General features: G+C 44.4%; 1 protein-coding gene across 2 annotated transcripts in view; it reads right to left on the reverse strand.

Annotated features, from left to right (window-relative positions):
- LOC110525660 (PDZ and LIM domain protein 2) overlaps nt 1–6,133 on the reverse strand; it is a 69,753-nt gene extending 63,620 nt beyond the window's left edge. Inside the window, exons 1-2 of one of the 2 annotated variants that reach the window (XM_036979772.1) lie at nt 5,740–6,133; nt 4,693–4,854 (exon numbers count right to left, since the gene is read on the reverse strand). In XM_036979772.1, coding sequence (XP_036835667.1) covers nt 4,693–4,749 — 57 coding nt within the window. In that variant the 5' untranslated portion in view covers nt 4,750–4,854; nt 5,740–6,133. The remainder of the gene's footprint in view (nt 1–4,692; nt 4,855–5,739) is intronic. The other variant, XM_036979773.1, reaches the window with a different exon arrangement.
- Between the last annotated feature and the right edge of the window lie 10,775 nt (nt 6,134–16,908).

Consider the following 16,908-nt stretch of genomic DNA (forward strand, 5'->3'; position numbering starts at 1 on the left):
CATCCAAGCTGATAAAACATCACAAGTGTGTGTGGTGATGCCCAAATCGCAGCAGCACAAATATATCCTACAGGCAACCCTTTCAACAACGCCCAAGACGCTGCCAGAACCCTGCTGAAGTGGGCGTGTACACCGTTAGGTCATTCCTGCCATATGCCAGTGGGAGAGCCGCTGCTTAAAAAAGCGCTCTACCACAAGCAGAATTAGCAAAACAGTCAAAAAGTTGATCACACAAACAGACACCCCTGGTCTGCTCAATGTAAATGCGTAACGCTTGTACCGGACACAGTGAATGTAACCTCCGCTGATCCTCAGAAGGAGGAGGAGACAAAAAGGGGAAAGTCTCAAAAGCTAGAGACCTGTAGGACATAGTCATGACCTTAGGGGTGAAAACCGTATTAGGGCATAATGTCACCTTAGAGTCGCCAAGGGCAAACTTTATACAGGAGGAGTGAACAGATAACGCGTGGAGATCTCTAATGTCATAAGTCATAAGCAGAGCGGTCTTGTAGGAGAGGATCTTCAGATCCACAGACTCCATTACTTCAAAGGGGTCCTCAAACAGCACATTCAATACCAAACACAGATCCCAAATGGGCACAAAAGGTTGATAAGAAACTGGCCTGAGACGGCACACAACTTTTAAAAAACACACCTCCAGGGGATGAGCCCCTGAAGTGGCACCATCAATTCCCACTGAAATAGCTGCCATATACACCTTCCGGGTGGGAAATGAATGACCCTGCTCGAAAACCCCCTGTAGGAACATTAAAATGTTCACCAGAGAGCTCTGAAAGGGAACAATTACTTTGCCACCAAAACTCAAATGCCCGCCACTTCAGAGGTAGACCCATTGCAATCAGATTACACCTTTCAGGGGCCAAGCCCACAGATTCCAAATCTCCGGCTGCCAGACCTGCCCGTGCCCCTGGGTCAACAGGTCCCTGTGCAACGGGAGTTGCCATGGGTCCCCAACTATAAGATGATAGACAGAGAGCCAGGATCAAGGACAAGCCCTTTCGAAGTACCCTCCCCAGCGAGGACTGAATCAGCTCCACAGAAGGAAATGCGTAAAGAAGGGTCTGAGGCCACTGGTGCACGTACATCAGGTTGATGGAGGGGAACCAATCACCCGGGCGCACTGATTGTAACAACCAGCTGTACATTAGCATTGTGAATTTCTAGACCCTGATCTGCTTGTTTAGGGCACAAGCTCTAAAATGGGATGCAAAGTCCTGCCACTTTTGGGAACCAGGAAATACTGTCTGTACCAACCATCCTAGGCCTCTGACTGCACAGACTCCAGGGCCGAGCCAAACAACCCCGTAGGAGAAATCGGCTAATCCATGTACAACAGCCAGTCTCTCTCCGGAACCAACAACAGAGTGAACCAAAGTCAGCCCCCATGCTTCTCCCGAGCTCTGAGACGATGCAACAGGACATGCAAGAGACGAAATCAGCCGTAGCACGAATCTCATCTAGGAGCTCTGCGTGGGGATCCACAGAATCGTGGCCAGGTCAACTAACAACTCAGTGTGGTAAACCTGCAGCATTGTGACTGTGTTCAGGGACCGGGCCGCCACGCCCAGGGCCCAGTACACCGAAGGAGACGCGATATCAGATGGCTCTATATCGCCATGCTGGGAGGATAGCTCAATGGGATCAAACCACGAGCCCAGATCCAACCCCGTATCCTGCAACTCAGACTCCGCCATGGTACAGGCACCCAGGAGAGGAAAGTCAAACTCAGTCCCACACGCCTCTTGAGAGAGCTTGTACACAGCAGGCGATAGTGTTCGCACAAGATGGTTCGATCCAGGGCTGCCTGAGCATGCACCCAGCCAAAAACATACAAGACAACACTCATGAAGGTACAGGTACAACCCTAAAACATGGGCACCCTCATAGATATTATCCTGACCAACTTGCCCTCCAAATACACCTCTGCTGTTTTCAATCAGGATCTCAGCGATCACTGCCTAATTGCCAGCATCCGCTATGGATCCGCGGTCAAACGACCACCCCTCATCACTGTCAAATGGCCCCTAAAACACTTCTGCGAGCAGGCCTTTCTAATCGACCTGGCCCGGGTATCCAGGAAGGATATTGACCTCATCCCGTCAGTCGAGGATGCCTGGTTGTTCTTTAAAAGTAGTTTCCTCACCATCTTAAATAAGCATGCCCCTTTCAAAAAATGCAGAACTAAGAACAGATCACTACAGACCTGAGTGCCCATGACCAGCACAAAAACATCCCGTGGCGGACTGCACTAGCATCGAAAAGTCCCCGAGTTATGCAACTTTTCAGGGAAGTCAGGAACCAATACACGCAGTCAGTCAGGAAAGCAAAAGCTAGCTTTTTCAAAAGTAAATTTGCATCCTGTAGCTCTAACTCCAAAAAGTTTTGGGACACTGTAAAGTCCATGGAGAATAAGAGCACCTCCTCCCAGCTGCCCACTGCACTGAGGCTAGGTAACGCGCTCACCATCGATAAATCCACAATAATCGAGAATTTCAATAAGCATTTCTCTACGGCTGGCCATGTTTTCCTCCTGGCTACCCCAACCCCGGCCAACAACTCCGCACCCCCGCAGCTACTTGCCCAAGCCTCCCCAGCTTCTCCTTCACCCAAAACCAGATAGCAGATGTTCTGAAAGAGCTGCAAAACCTTGACCCGTACAAATCAGCTGGGCTAGACAATCTGGACCCTCTCTTCCTAAAATTATCCACCACCATTGTTGCAACCCCTATTACCAGTCTATTCAACCTCTTTCGTATCGTCTGAGATCCCTAAAGATTGGAAAGCTGCCACGGTCATCCCCCTCTTCAAATGGGGTGACACTCTAGACCCAAACTGTTATAGACCTATATTCATTCTGCCCTGCCTTTCTAAAGTCTTTGAAAGCCAAGTTAATAAACAGATCACTGACAATTTCGAATCCCACAATACCTTCTCCGCTGTGCAATCCGGTTTTCGAGCTGGGCACAGGAACACCTCAGCCATGCTCAAGGTACTAAACGATACCATAACCACCATCGATAAAAGACAGTATTGTGCAGCTGTCTTCATCGACCTGGCCAAGGCTTTTGACTCTGTCAATCACCGTTTTCTTATCGGCAGACTCAATAGCCTTGGTTTCTCAAATGACTGCCTCGCCTGGTTCACCAACTACTTCTCAGACAGAGTTCAGTGTGTCAAATCGAAGGGCCTGTTGTCAGGACCTCTGGCAGTCTCTATGGGGTACCACAGGGTTCAATTCTCGGGCTACGGTTTATTCTCTGATCCACCTCTACACAGACGACACCATTCTGTATACATCTGGCCCCTCTTTGGACACTGTGTTAACTAACCTCCAAACAAGCTTCAATGCCATACAACTCTCCTTCCGTGGCCTCCAACTGCTCTTAAAGGCTAGTAATACCAAATGCATGCTTTTCAACCGTTCGCTGCCCGCACCCGCCCACCCGACTAGCATCACTACTCTGGACGGTTCTGACCTAGAATATGTGGACAACTACAAATACCTAGGTGTCTGGCTAGACTGTAAACCCTCCTTCCAGACTCATATTAAACATCTCCAATCCAAAATGAAATCTAGAATCGGCTTTCTATTTCGCAACAAAGACTCCTTCACTCACACCACCAAACATACCCTCGTAAAACTGACTATCCTACCGATCCTCGACTTCGACGATGTAATTTACAAAATAGCTTACAATACTCTACTCGGCAAACTGGATGCAGTCTATCACAGTGCCATCTGTTTTGTCACCAAAGCCCCTTAAACCACCCAACACTGCAACCTGTATGCTCTAGTCGGCGGGTCCCCGCTACATATTCGTCACCAGACCCACTGGTTCCAGGTCATCTATAAGTCTATGCTAGGTAAAGTTCCAACTTATCTCAGCTCACTGGTCACGATAACAACACCCACCCGTAGCACGCGCTCCAGCAGATATATCTCGCTGGTCATCCCCAAAGCCAACACCTCCTTTGGCCACCCTTCATTACAGTTCTCTGCTGCCAATGACTGGAACTAATTGCAAAAATCGCTGAAGCTGGAGACTTATATTTCCCTCACTAACTTTAAACATCAGCTATCTGAGCAACTAACCGATTACTGCAGCTGTACATAGCCCATCTGTAAATAGACCACCCAATCTACCTACCTCATCCCCATATTGTTTTTATTTACTTTTCTGCTCTTTGCACACCAGTTTTTCTATTTGCACATCACCATCTGCTCATCTATCACTCTAGTGTTAATTTGCTAAATTGTAATTACTTCGCTACTATGGCCTATATATTGCCTTACCTCCTCATGCCATTTGCACACACTGTATATAGACTTTTTTCTGATGTGTTATTGACTGTATGCTTGTTTATTCCATGTTTAACTCTGTGTTGTTGTTTGTGTCGGACTGTTTTGCTTTATCTTGGCCAGGTCGCAGTTGTATATGAGAACTTGTTCTCAACTAGCTTACCTAGTTAAATAAAAGGTGAAATAAAAAAATATGAATAAATAAAAATGAATATTATTCAAAGATATGGTGAAACCGCATGACTGTGGTCAAGGTTGTGAACTCGAACCCCGGCTTAACAGCGTTCGTTCGTGCTAGTCATCTTACTTACAATCAGTTAGAGTGGCTAAACAGGCAAACGAATAACTAACACATTTGTACCAAACTTTACCACAAAACGTCCAGGAGGACGAAGCATCCATTTAAGTTGGAGTAAAGCCTGGCACATCTTGCATTCCAATGTTTGTTTTTGAATAAATGTGTAAATTGTTCTGCCCAGCTCGAGGTGAAGAGTGGAAGAATTTAATGAATGTATCCGTGCCTCGGGTTTCACCTGTGGAAGGCAGGGCTTTTAGTGATGCACTGTGTGAAGCGTGGGATCTTAAGTTAATTTCCCTTCGTAATCATTAGTCAACATGGAAGTACATTATGCTACATTGAACACATACTGTACCAAGCATCCATCATGATCCTACTGCACCAAGCATCCATCATGATCCTACTGCACCAAGCATCCATCATGATCCTACTGTACCAAGCATCCATCATGATCCTACTGCACCAAGCATCCATCATGATCCTACTGCACCAAGCATCCATCATGATCCTACTGTACCAAGCATCCATCATGATCCTACTGTACCAAGCATCCATCATGATCCTACTGTACCAAGCATCCATCATGATCCTACTGTACCAAGCATCCATCATGATCATACTGCATCACTGCATCCATCATGATCATACTGCATCACTGTATCCACAGTTTCACCCACCTAATGTGTTTCCATGCCATAATGAAATATAATGTTGTTGGTGGCAACTATTCCTCCTGGCAAACCAACTGTCAAACAAACTGATGAGGGTCTAAGACAGAGGCAAGGCTGTTATGAGTTTGGGTATAAATCCATGATACACAAAACAAAATTGTTCCTGTTCAGATGGCTAGGGCAACTAAAAGTAGCAATCAAGCGAATAATTACATCAACCAGGGTGTACAGACAATTTGACAACATTACCAAGAACCCTTGTATCCAATGTTCACAGGTATAGGCCTTTAAAAATGGCAGAAATTCAAATACATTTTTAAAAATTGTTTGAGTAAATAATGTGAATTACCAAATAATTGAATGAAATTAATGTTGCCTATTATTAGCGTGAACTGACAGGTAAATGAGAGACTCGCAGAAGTAGCCTATGGCAATTACCTAAACCTTACCTAAATCAAGGCAGTTGATCAGCAATCAGTAATAGTCGAATTGTGTCTGTACACCTGCAGATCCAACAACGGTGCTCTCCTGAAGAATATCTCAAGTGAAAAACTCATAGGCGACACCACCAAAATACCCGAAAAGAGCGCAGGACCAGAAACACTCCACCCCCTGCGCGCGAGTCGCTTCCAAAAATACAGCAGAATGAAGTTAATGTTTCCTTCTTTCTGTTCCCAAAACGCCCACAGAAATCTCATACGCCTCTAATAGCGATTCGTGCTGCTATATTATTAGATCAAATGCTCTGGACACCTGAACTGCACTTCTATTGCTGGGGACTATTGGATAAAGAACCAATATGAAATCACCTGTGGACACCCGCTCTGAGGAATGAGCTCAGTGACACGTGCTGTTATCAAAATAATTGCATGGGCGTGTCGGGATAAAGCGAGGGTGGGCGATAATTGAGATATTACAGAATGGCCGTAGGGCCTTGCAAGTGTGTCTTAGTGCGCCATCTGCAGACAAAAAAAATGGCATTAGAAAATGTAACTGATCAATGATAGGGACCACAACTACAGACAATGGGCCTACATGCCTACAGGATGGGCTGGTGTAATTGTCAGAGGTTTATGAATAAATTTGAAGCATGATTAAACAATGAAGGATTGTTGTAGGCCTGGGTGAGGATGGTAAAGCAGGTATCTAGCTCTGTGAATAGATGGGAAGCAGCATGCTTTGTGTCAAAGGGTACTGCGTCTCAGTACTAAGGGAGTTGATAGTCACGGGAGGCTAGATGATTTGCAATTGGTGTGGGATTTATTGAATAACCTAAAGGTGCAGAGAGTAATCACAACTGCATTCATGTCATCAAGATCCAATAAAAAAATAAGAAAATATACTTTGGCTTAGTGTCATTTCACACTTAAGCCAATTTATTTAGCTACTATTTAAGTCAGCCCAAACTTGACATGGCGTAGCCTACCATTCACGTGTCTGACTCCAATGGCTGAAACCAACTCGTTGAAAATTCAGTTTAATTATACTTTCCTGTGTATATATTGTCTCAAATCCCTAACCACAAAAGGACCAACCACGCAGCCAACCCGTAGAGTAAGTTAAAATGTACAGTACCAGACAAACTTTTGGACACACCTACTCATTCTACAATGTAGAATAATAGTGAAGACATCAAAACTATGAAATAGCACACATGGAATCATATAGTACATAAAAGTTTTAAACAAATCAAAATATCTTTTATATTTCAGATTCTTCAAAGTAGCCACCCTTTGACTTGATGACAGCTTTGCACACTCTTGGCATTCTCACAACCAGCTTCATGAGGTAGTCACCTGGAATGCATATCAATTAACATGTGTGCCTTGTTGAAAGTTAATTTGTGAAATGTATTTCCTTCTTAATGCATTTGAGCCAATCAGTTGTGTTGTGACAAGGTAGGGGTGGTAAACAGATGATAGCCCTATTTGGTAAAAGACCAAGTCCATATTATGGCAAGAACAGCAAAGAAAAACGACAGTCCATCGTTATTTTAAGACATGAAAGTTCCAGGCAGACTACACTGCTCACGCAAGCCATCGAGCGTCTGCGTTACCAAGGGCTAAAATAGAATCACGCTGCAAGTCCTGCCTCTCCCATCTGATCATTGGTTTATAGAAGCACGTACCCATGTGCCATCTCCTCATTGGTTATACCCACGTGGGTGACTGAAAGGCGAAATAGCTCGGTGTTGGTAATGCACCTAATTTACGAAATTTGCCCATCGCAATATAAAGTCAAGAGAAGAAAAAGCCTGATAGGAGGAGAGATGACTAGAAACGATTTGTGTGACCATTTTATGTGTGGATTAATTGGTGGAGTAGAGGACCTTGTGCATTACAGGTAAAATAACAACTCAATGTTTATATCCCAGGACAAATTAGCTAGCAACAGCAAGCTAGCTAAATAGGACACATTAGCTAGCAAGTGCAAGCTAGCTAGCTAAATTGCCATAAATGTTTAATACTTTTCGACTTGTTATAACGTCCGTCGTTAAATGAAGACCAAGGTGCAGCATGGTAGGCGTACATTTTATTTTAATTATAAATGTTCCACCAAAAACAATAAACAACTCAATGAACATAAAGCTAGGAGTGCAAACACATGCAACAACCAAAGACAAGATCCCACAACAGACTGTGGGAAAAAGGGCTGCCTAAGTATGATCCCCAATCAGAGACAACGATAGACAGCTGCCTCTGATTGGGAACCATACTCGGCCAGCACAGAAATATAAATGTAGACTTCCCACCCTAGTCACACCCTGACCTACCAAATAGAGAATTTAAAGGATCTCTAATGTCAGGGCGTGACACCTGTCCCCAAATTAATATAATTGGTTCAGAGTTTGTTTTGATATTTTAACCTGCGTGTCGTGATCGCATTTGGTGTGCGGGGACAAAATACATTTATGCATGGTGGCGCACGCACACAGCCGGTTTGGGTTCTGTGTCAGTCAATCCCGAACATTTTTTTAAAATCCATCAAGTGCTATGATGTAACTGGCTCTCATGAGGACCGCCACAGGAAAGGAAGACCTAGAGTTACTTCTGCTGCAGATGATAAGTTCATTAAAGTTATCAGCCTCAGAAATTGCAGGCCAAATAAATGCTTCACTGAGTTCTAGTAACAGATACATCTCAACATCAACTGTTGAGAAGAGACTGTGTGAATCAGACCTTCATGGTCAAATTGCTGCAAAGAAACCACTACTAAAGAACACCAAAAAGAGGAGACTTACTTGGCCCAAGAAACACGAGCAATGGACATTAGATCGGTGGAGATCTGTCCTTTGGTCTGATGAGTCCCATTGTTAGAATTTTGGTTCCAACAGCCGTATCTTTGTGAGATGCAGAGTGGGTAAATGGATGATATCTGCATGTGTAGATCTACCGTGAAGCATGGAGGAGCAGGTGTGGGTGTGCTTTGTCAGTGACTTATTTATAATTCAAGGCACACTTAACCTGCATGGCTACCACAGCATTCATCTGGTCTGCGCTTAGTGGGACTATAATTTATTTTTCAACAGAACAATGACCCAACACACCTCCAGGCTGTGTAATGGCTATTTGACCAAGAAGGAGAGTGATGGAGTTCTGCATCAGATGAGCAGGGGTCTCATTTATAAAACTGTGCAGAGGATTCACGTCAAAAGGTGGCGTAAGGACAAAACACAGAAAGTGCTTATGCACAAAAATATTTATAACACAGTGCGCATGCACGTCCCATGCAGGTTTCCCTTTATAAATCACAATCAACATGAAATGTGGCGCGCGTGAGCGTCTTGTCCCACCCTTTTAACGTCCATAGTTGCCTATAAATAGTCAGTGAAACGCCCCTGATTAATATTCATCCATACTGACTGCACGAAGACAGTGACGGCAAATTCCTACAGAAAGGCTAAAAAAAAAGAAATTTCACCCAGTGTGAAATGGAAGTTCTTGTAGGGGAGGTTGAAGCAAGATTCTTTTTTTTTTGGTGGACACGGTGTGGGCATTACAAATGCCAAAAAGGCGTTAGTGGCAGCATGTGGCGGACTCTGTGAATGCTGTTGGCTCAGAAGGTCAGACCCTCTCAGAAAAAAAGACGTGGTCCGACATAAAAGTGGAGGCCAAAAGGCACATATCCTTACACAGACAAGGTGTTTGTGCCACGGGATACCGGAGCTTGCCAGTGTTATAGGGGAATCGCTCCTGAGTGGAGTAGCAACTGAGGTGGAGGGGGACACGAACATGCAAGACGCACGGGATGATCCAAGTATGTAATTAGTATTCCCTCGTTAGAAAAGAGTAAACCAAATGCATTCAAGTTGTTTAAACATGTACAAACCATTTACATTTTCTATTGTTTTTAGTCACACAGCGGGGTTGGTGGTGCTGCAGATGAGCAGGAGCTGAGTGTTCCACTAGGGGGGGGGGGGGGTTGCTGCAGATGAGCAGGAGCTGAGTGTTCCACCGGGGGGGTGGTGCTGCAGATGAGCAGGAGCTGAGTGTTCCACTGGGTGGGTGGTGCTGCAGATGAGCAGGAGCTGAGTGTTCCACCGGGGGGGTGGTGCTGCAGATGAGTTGGTAATTGGAACCGGCTCATAAGCACTCCTCATCATTGGCCAGTAAATCTTGCTGGTCTCTGAAAATTCGCTTCCATTCAAATATTCCAACAGTGCCAAAGCAACCATTGTGCGTCATTACTCATTGTAATTGCATACCTTTTTACTGTCTTACTGTTCACCTTATTATTTATGAGAATAAATGTCATAACATGCAAGTATTGTTTAATAATTACAGATCCATTTACATATGATTCCTGATTAAACTGTACAACATATTTGAGTGGTTATTTTGCAAAAACAGATATCTCCATTTGTATTTATTATCCTAAATCATGTTTTTTTGTGTGCACGCCAGGGAACTCTTCATACATAATACATGAGAGGTAATATTTCAATTTTATTTTACACAATGGTATCAATTTCAAAGCGTTTCTCGAGTTTCATCCTTCTGCCATCAGTCGCAGTTTCTCATTTCCCCAGGTTATGTGTGTACGTATGGGTCAAAGTGTCCGTGGAGGACCACGCATTCTCCCGTCAAGTTTGTTTTTTTATAAATCCCAAAGTTTGCTTAGAAAGTGGCAAACGCCTTTTGTGCCTACACAACGTTTATAAATTACTTCACAATCTCCCAACCTCAACCCAATTGAGACGGTTTGGGATGAGTTGGACCTCAGAGTGAAAGAAAAGCAGCCAACAAGTGCTCAGCATACGTGGGTACTCCTTCAAGACTGTTGGAAAAGCATTCCAGGTGAAGCTGGTTGAGAGAATACCAAGAGTGTGCAAAGCTGTCATCAAGGCAAAGGGTGGCTACTTTGAAGGATCTCAAATATAAAATATATATATTTTTAGTTACTACATGATTCCAAATGTGTTTTTCATAGTGTTGATGTCTTCACTATTATTCTACATTGTAGAAAATAGTAAAAATAAAGAAAGACCCTTGAATGAGTAGGTGTGTCCAAACTTTTGACTGCTACTGTATATACAATATATAATACAATATTTTAAATTCCATCAGTCTTTAAAATGACATTCAGCAGCAAAAGATTTTCAATAGATATTTTTTATTCATCAAAAATATAATATAACACTTAATAACAATAACTTAACTAATTAATTCAGTGCAACATTGACGTGGCAACTCTCTTATGCTCTGCTATTGCACAATTCTAATTTGTACATAGGTCACAAATAAAGTTGTCCCCAGTAAAATTGGAGCACAACTCATGAGCCAACCTCCTGCACTGCTCACACCTAATCCAGTCCCCACCTGTGACTGAAAATGGGGAGAGATGCCAATGAAAAGCTCTCTCTTAAAAACGTAGCAAGCTATCTAGCTATTTGACATAAAATTCTGCATAAAACAGCTAAAAGGCTATGAAGTCGCATTAACTCTAAAGCTATCAGTCACTAGTGGAAACATTTACAACTTCAATTAAGTTACATTATCTTTTTAGTGTATTTTACATCAGACGATCTGGTAGTTAAGGTTGATAACTAGCACTCCTAGCAACTTATGCTAGCTGGCTAGCATTTACTGCTAGTGAATTTGCTAGCTAGCAAGTTAGCATCAACTAGCGCTAACTGGGCTAGTCATTGTCTAAATGACTGGTGGAAAAACATTCACAACCATAAAGAGGCAACTAGCCCCCAGCAGCCAGTTACCCTCTAGTAAGTGGGGGCGAGTTGCCCCCATTACACTCATCCAAAACAGTGCAATAATATCTAACAATTCCACAACAATACACACAATACTCCCAAGTGGCACAGCTGTCTAAGACACTGCATCTCAGTGCAGGAGGCATCACTACAGTCCCTGGTTCGGCTGTATCACATCTGGCTGTGATTCGGAGTCCCACAGGGCGGCCCACAATTGGCCCAGTGTCGTCCGGGTTTGGCCTGGGTAGGACGTCATTGTAAATAAGTTGTTATATAAATAACATAAGTTACATAAGTTGTTATATAAATAATTTGTTCTTAATTAACTGACTTGCCAAGTTAAATGAAGGTTAAAAAAGATATACATATATATTTTAAAAAATGAGAATAAAAAAAAATGCACACAATACACGCACATCTAAAGTATAGGAACGGAATTAAGAATGTATAAATATTTGTACGAGCAATGTCGTAGCGGCTTAGACTAAAATACAGTAGAATAGAAAACAGTATATACATATAAGATGAATAATGCAAAATACATGTATGTTAAAAAAAAATTAAGTGTCTAGTGTTCTATTGTTAAAGTGGCAGGTGATTTCAAGTCTATTTATATAGGCAGCAGCCTCTAATGTGCTAGTGATGGCTATTTAACAGTCTGATGGCCTTGAGATAGAAGCTGTTTTTCAGTCTCTCAGTCCCAGCTTTGATGCACCTGTACTGACCTCGCCTTCCGGATGATAGCGGGGTGAACAGGCAGTGGTTGTTGTCCTGGAAGGAAGGTAGTTTGCACCACCAGTGATACTTTGGTCAGACTGCACCACCCTCTGGAGAGCCCTGCGGTTGCAGGAAGTGCAGATGCCGTACTAGGCGGTGATACCACCCGACAGGATGCTCTCCATTGTGCATCTGAAAAAGTGTGTGAGGGTTTTAGGTGCCAAGCCAAATTTCTTCAGCCTCCTGAGGTTGAAGATGCACTGTTGCGCCTTCTTCACCACACTGTCTGTGTGGGTGGACCATTTCAGTTTGTCAGTGATTTATACGCCGAGGCTCATGCCTGCTCAAGCTTTCCCCCTTCTCCACTGCGGTCCCGTCGATGTGGATAGGGTGGTGCTCCCTCTACTGTTTCCTGAAGTCCACGATCAGCCCCTTTGTTTTGTTGACGTTGAGTGAGAGGTTATTCTCCTGGCACCACACTCCCAGGGCCCTCACCTCCTCCCTGTAGGCTGTCTCGTCATTGTTGGTAATCAGGCCTACTACTGTTATGTTGTCTGCAAACTTGATGATTGAGTTGGAGGTGTGCTTAGCCACGCCGTCATGGGTGAACAGGGAGTACAGGAGGGGGCTGAGCGCGTACCCTTGTGGGGCCCCAGTGTTGAGGATCAGCGAAGTGGAGGTGTTGTTTCCTACCTTTAACACCTAGGAGATGGCGCATCTGGAAGTCCAGGACCCAGTTGCAGAGGGTGGGGTTCAGACCCAGGGCCTCAATCTTAATGATGAGTTTGTAGGGTACTATGGTGTTGAATGCTGAGCTATAGTCAATGAACAGCATTCTTACATGGGCATTCCTCTTGTCCAGATCAGATAGGGCAGTGTGCAGTGCGATGGCATTGTCTGTGAATATATTGGGGCGGTAAGCAAATTGAAGTGGGTCTAGGGATGTCAGGTAAGGTAGAGGTGATATGATCCTTAACTAGTCTCTCAAAGCACTTCATGATGACAGAGGTGAGTGCTACAGGGCGATACTAATTTAGTTCAGTTACCTTTACTTTCTTGGGTACAGGAAGAGTGGTTGTCTCCACTTGAAGCATGTGGGGACAACAGACTGGGATAGGGAGAGATTGAATATGACTGTAAACACTCCAGCCAGCTGGTCTGCCATGCTCTGAAGGAATAGGGATGCCCTCTGGGCCGGCAGCCTTGTAAGTGTGAACACGCTTAAATGTCTTACTCAGGTCGGCCACAGAGGAGAGCCCACAGTCCTTAGTAGCTGGCCACATTGGTGGCACTGTATCCTCAAAGCAGGCGAATTAAAGGTGTTTAGCTTGTCCGGAAGCAAGACATCAGTGTCTTGTCTGTAGACCCTGCCACATGCGTCTCGTGTCTGAGCCATTGAAATGCAAATCCACTTTGTCTCTCTACTGACGTTTTGACTGTTTGATTGCCTTACGGAGGGAATCCGTATTCAGCCATATTCCCAGTCACCTTACCATGGTTAAATGCAGTGGTTTGCGCTTTCAGTTTGCGTGAATGCTGCCATCTATCCAAGGTTTCTGGTTGGGTAGATTTGAATAGTCACAGTGGGAACAACATCTCCTATATATTTCCTGACTCTGTCACCGTATCTGTGTATTTGTTGATATTATTCTCAGAGGCTACCCAGAATATATCTCAGTCCATGTGATCAAATCAATCTTGAAGCATGAATTGGTCGGACCACCGTTGAATATTCTGTAGCACAGGTAATTCCTGTTTGACTTTCTGCCTATAGAAAGGGAGGAGTAACTGGCTTTATCAATAAGTGCATCGAGGACGTTGTCCCTACAGTGACTGTACGTACATACCCCAACCAGAAGCCATGGATTACAGGCAACATTCGCACTGAGCTAAAGGGCAGAGCTGCCGCTTTCAAGGTGTGGGACTCTCACCTGGAAGCTTAAAAGAAATCCTGCTATGCCCTGCGATGAACCATCAAACAGGCAAAGCATCAATACAGGGCTAAGATTGAATCATACTACACCGGCTCTGACGCTCGTCTTATGTGACAGGGCTTGCAAACTATTACAGACTACAAAGGGAAGCACAGCCGCCAGCTGCCCAGTGACACGAGCCTACCAGACGAGCTAAATTACTTCTATGCTTGCTTCGAGGCAAGCAACACTGAGGCATGCATGAGAGCATCAGCTGTTCTGGACGACTGTGTGATCACGCTCCCCATAGCCGACGTGAGTAAGACCTTAAAACAGGTCAACACTTAAGGCTGCGGGGCCAGACGGATTACCAGGACATGTACTCCGGGCATGTGCTGACCAATTGGCAGGTGTCTTCCCTGACATTTTCCACATGTCCCGTCCCTGATTGAGTCTGTAATACCAACATGTTTCAAGCAGACCACCATAGTCCCTGTGCCCAAGAACACAAAGGCAACCTGCCTAAATGACTACAGACCCGTAGCACTCACGTCCGTAGCCATGAAGTGCTTTGAAAGGCTGGTAATGGCTCACATCAACACCATTATCTCAGAAACCCTAGACCCACTCCAATTTGCATACCGCCCAAACAGATCCACAGATGATGCAATCTCTATTGCACTCCACACTGCCCTTTCCCACCTGGACAAAAGGAACACTTATGTGAGAATGCTATTCATTGACTACAGCTCAGTGTTCAACACCATAGTCCCCTCAAAGCTCATCACTAAGCTAAGGATCCTGGGACTAAACACCTCCCTCTGCAACTGGATCCTGGACTTTCTGACGGGCCGCCCCAGGTGGTGAGGGTAGGTAGAAACACATCTGCCACACTGATCCTCAACACTGATCCTCAACAACACTTGTTCAGTCCCCTCCTGTACTCCCTGTTCACCCACGACTGCATGGCCAGGCACGACTCCAACACCATCATTTAGTTTGCAGACAAAACAAGAGTGGTAGGCCAGATCACTGACAATGACGAGGCAACCTATAGGGAGAGGTCAGAGACCTGACCGGTTGGTGCCAAAATAACAGCCTATCCCTCAAAGTAACCAAGACTAAGGAGATTATTGTGGACTACAGGAAAAGGAGGACAGAGTACGCCCCCATTCTCATCGACTGGGCTGTAGTGGAGCATGTTGAGAGCTTCAAGTTCCTTGGTGTCCACATCACCAACAAACTATGGGCATGACAAAGCCTATTCCCCCTCAGGAAACTAAAAAGATTTGTTCCCCCCCAACCCTTCTTTACGCTACTGCTACTCTCTGTTCATCATATATGCATAGTCACTTTACCATATCTACATGTACATATTACCTCAATCAGCCTGTCTAACCGGTGTCTGTATGTAGCCTCGCTACTGTTTTCACTGTCTTTTTACTGTTTTTTTTTATTTCTTTACTTGCCTATTGTTCACCTAATACCTTTTTTGCACTATTGGTTAGAGCCTGTAAGTAAGCCTTTCACTGTAAGGTCTACCTGGACTATTCCCTGTCGTATTCTTCGCAAGTGACAAATAAACTTTGATTTGATTTGAAAATGGAGTCATGATCAGATTTGCCGAAGGGATGGTGGGGGAGGGGGGGGGGGGGGCTTGTAGGCATTTCGAAATGTTGAGTGGCAGTGGTCCAATGTTTTCTCTGAGCGAATGCTACAGTCAATGTGTTGGTAGAACTTTGGTAGCGTTTTCCTCAGATTAGCTTTGTTAAAATCCCTGGCTACAATAAATGCGGCTTCAGGATATGTGGTTTCCAGTTTGTAGTTCTTTGAGGGCCGTCGTGGTATCAGTTTGAGGGGGAATATACACGGCTGTGACTCTAACCGAAGAGAATACTCTTGGGAGGTAATACAGTCGGCATTTGATTATGAGGTATTCTAGGTCAGGTGAACAAAATAACTTGAGTTTCTGTATGTTATCACAATCACACCATGAGTAGTTAATCATGAAACAAATACCCCCGCCCTTCTTCTTCCCGGAGAGATCTTTCTTACTGTCTGCGCGATGAACTGGAACCCAACTGGCTGTACTGACACAAACAGTATATCCCGACAGAGCCATGTTTCCATGAAACAGAGTATGTAACAATCCCTGATGTCGCTCTGGAAGGAGATTCTCGCCCTGAGCTTGTCTTCTTTATTATCCAGAGACTGAATATTAGCGAGTAATATACTCGGAAGCGGTGGATGGTGTGTGCGCCTCCTGAGTCAGACTAGAAGTCTACTCCGAATACCTCTTCTCTGCCGGAGTTGTTTTTGATGATCCTTTGGAATAGTTACATTTCCCTGGGGGGTATGAACAAAGGATCCAATTCGGGAAATTCGTATTCCTGGTTGTAATGCTGCTAATGCTGGTGAGATACCGTGACTCGCATATCCTAAAGTTATTTCAGGTTGTATGGAATAATACAAAATAATTTCTTGGCTAAGAATGATTTTGTAGCACGGCTGCTCTATCTGTCGGCGCCATCTCACCATCAATTACTAGCCTGCTATTCAGTGGAGTGGGTTTGTGGTCCAAGCCTGGGTTTAAGGGTCTTTTTTCCAAGTTTAAAAGGATAAATATTCAACATCATGGGGCATAAAAGGTTGAATACATTGGCCATGCTGTCAATCCAGCATGACTTCTGCCGCGTTCAAAACAACTGGAAACTCAGAACTGGGAAATCTCACACTTCAGTGAGTTCAAGACAACTGGGAACTCAGAAAAAAACGAGCTC

Source organism: Oncorhynchus mykiss, chromosome 6 (assembly GCF_013265735.2).
Source record: "Oncorhynchus mykiss isolate Arlee chromosome 6, USDA_OmykA_1.1, whole genome shotgun sequence".
NCBI lineage: Eukaryota > Metazoa > Chordata > Actinopteri > Salmoniformes > Salmonidae > Oncorhynchus > Oncorhynchus mykiss.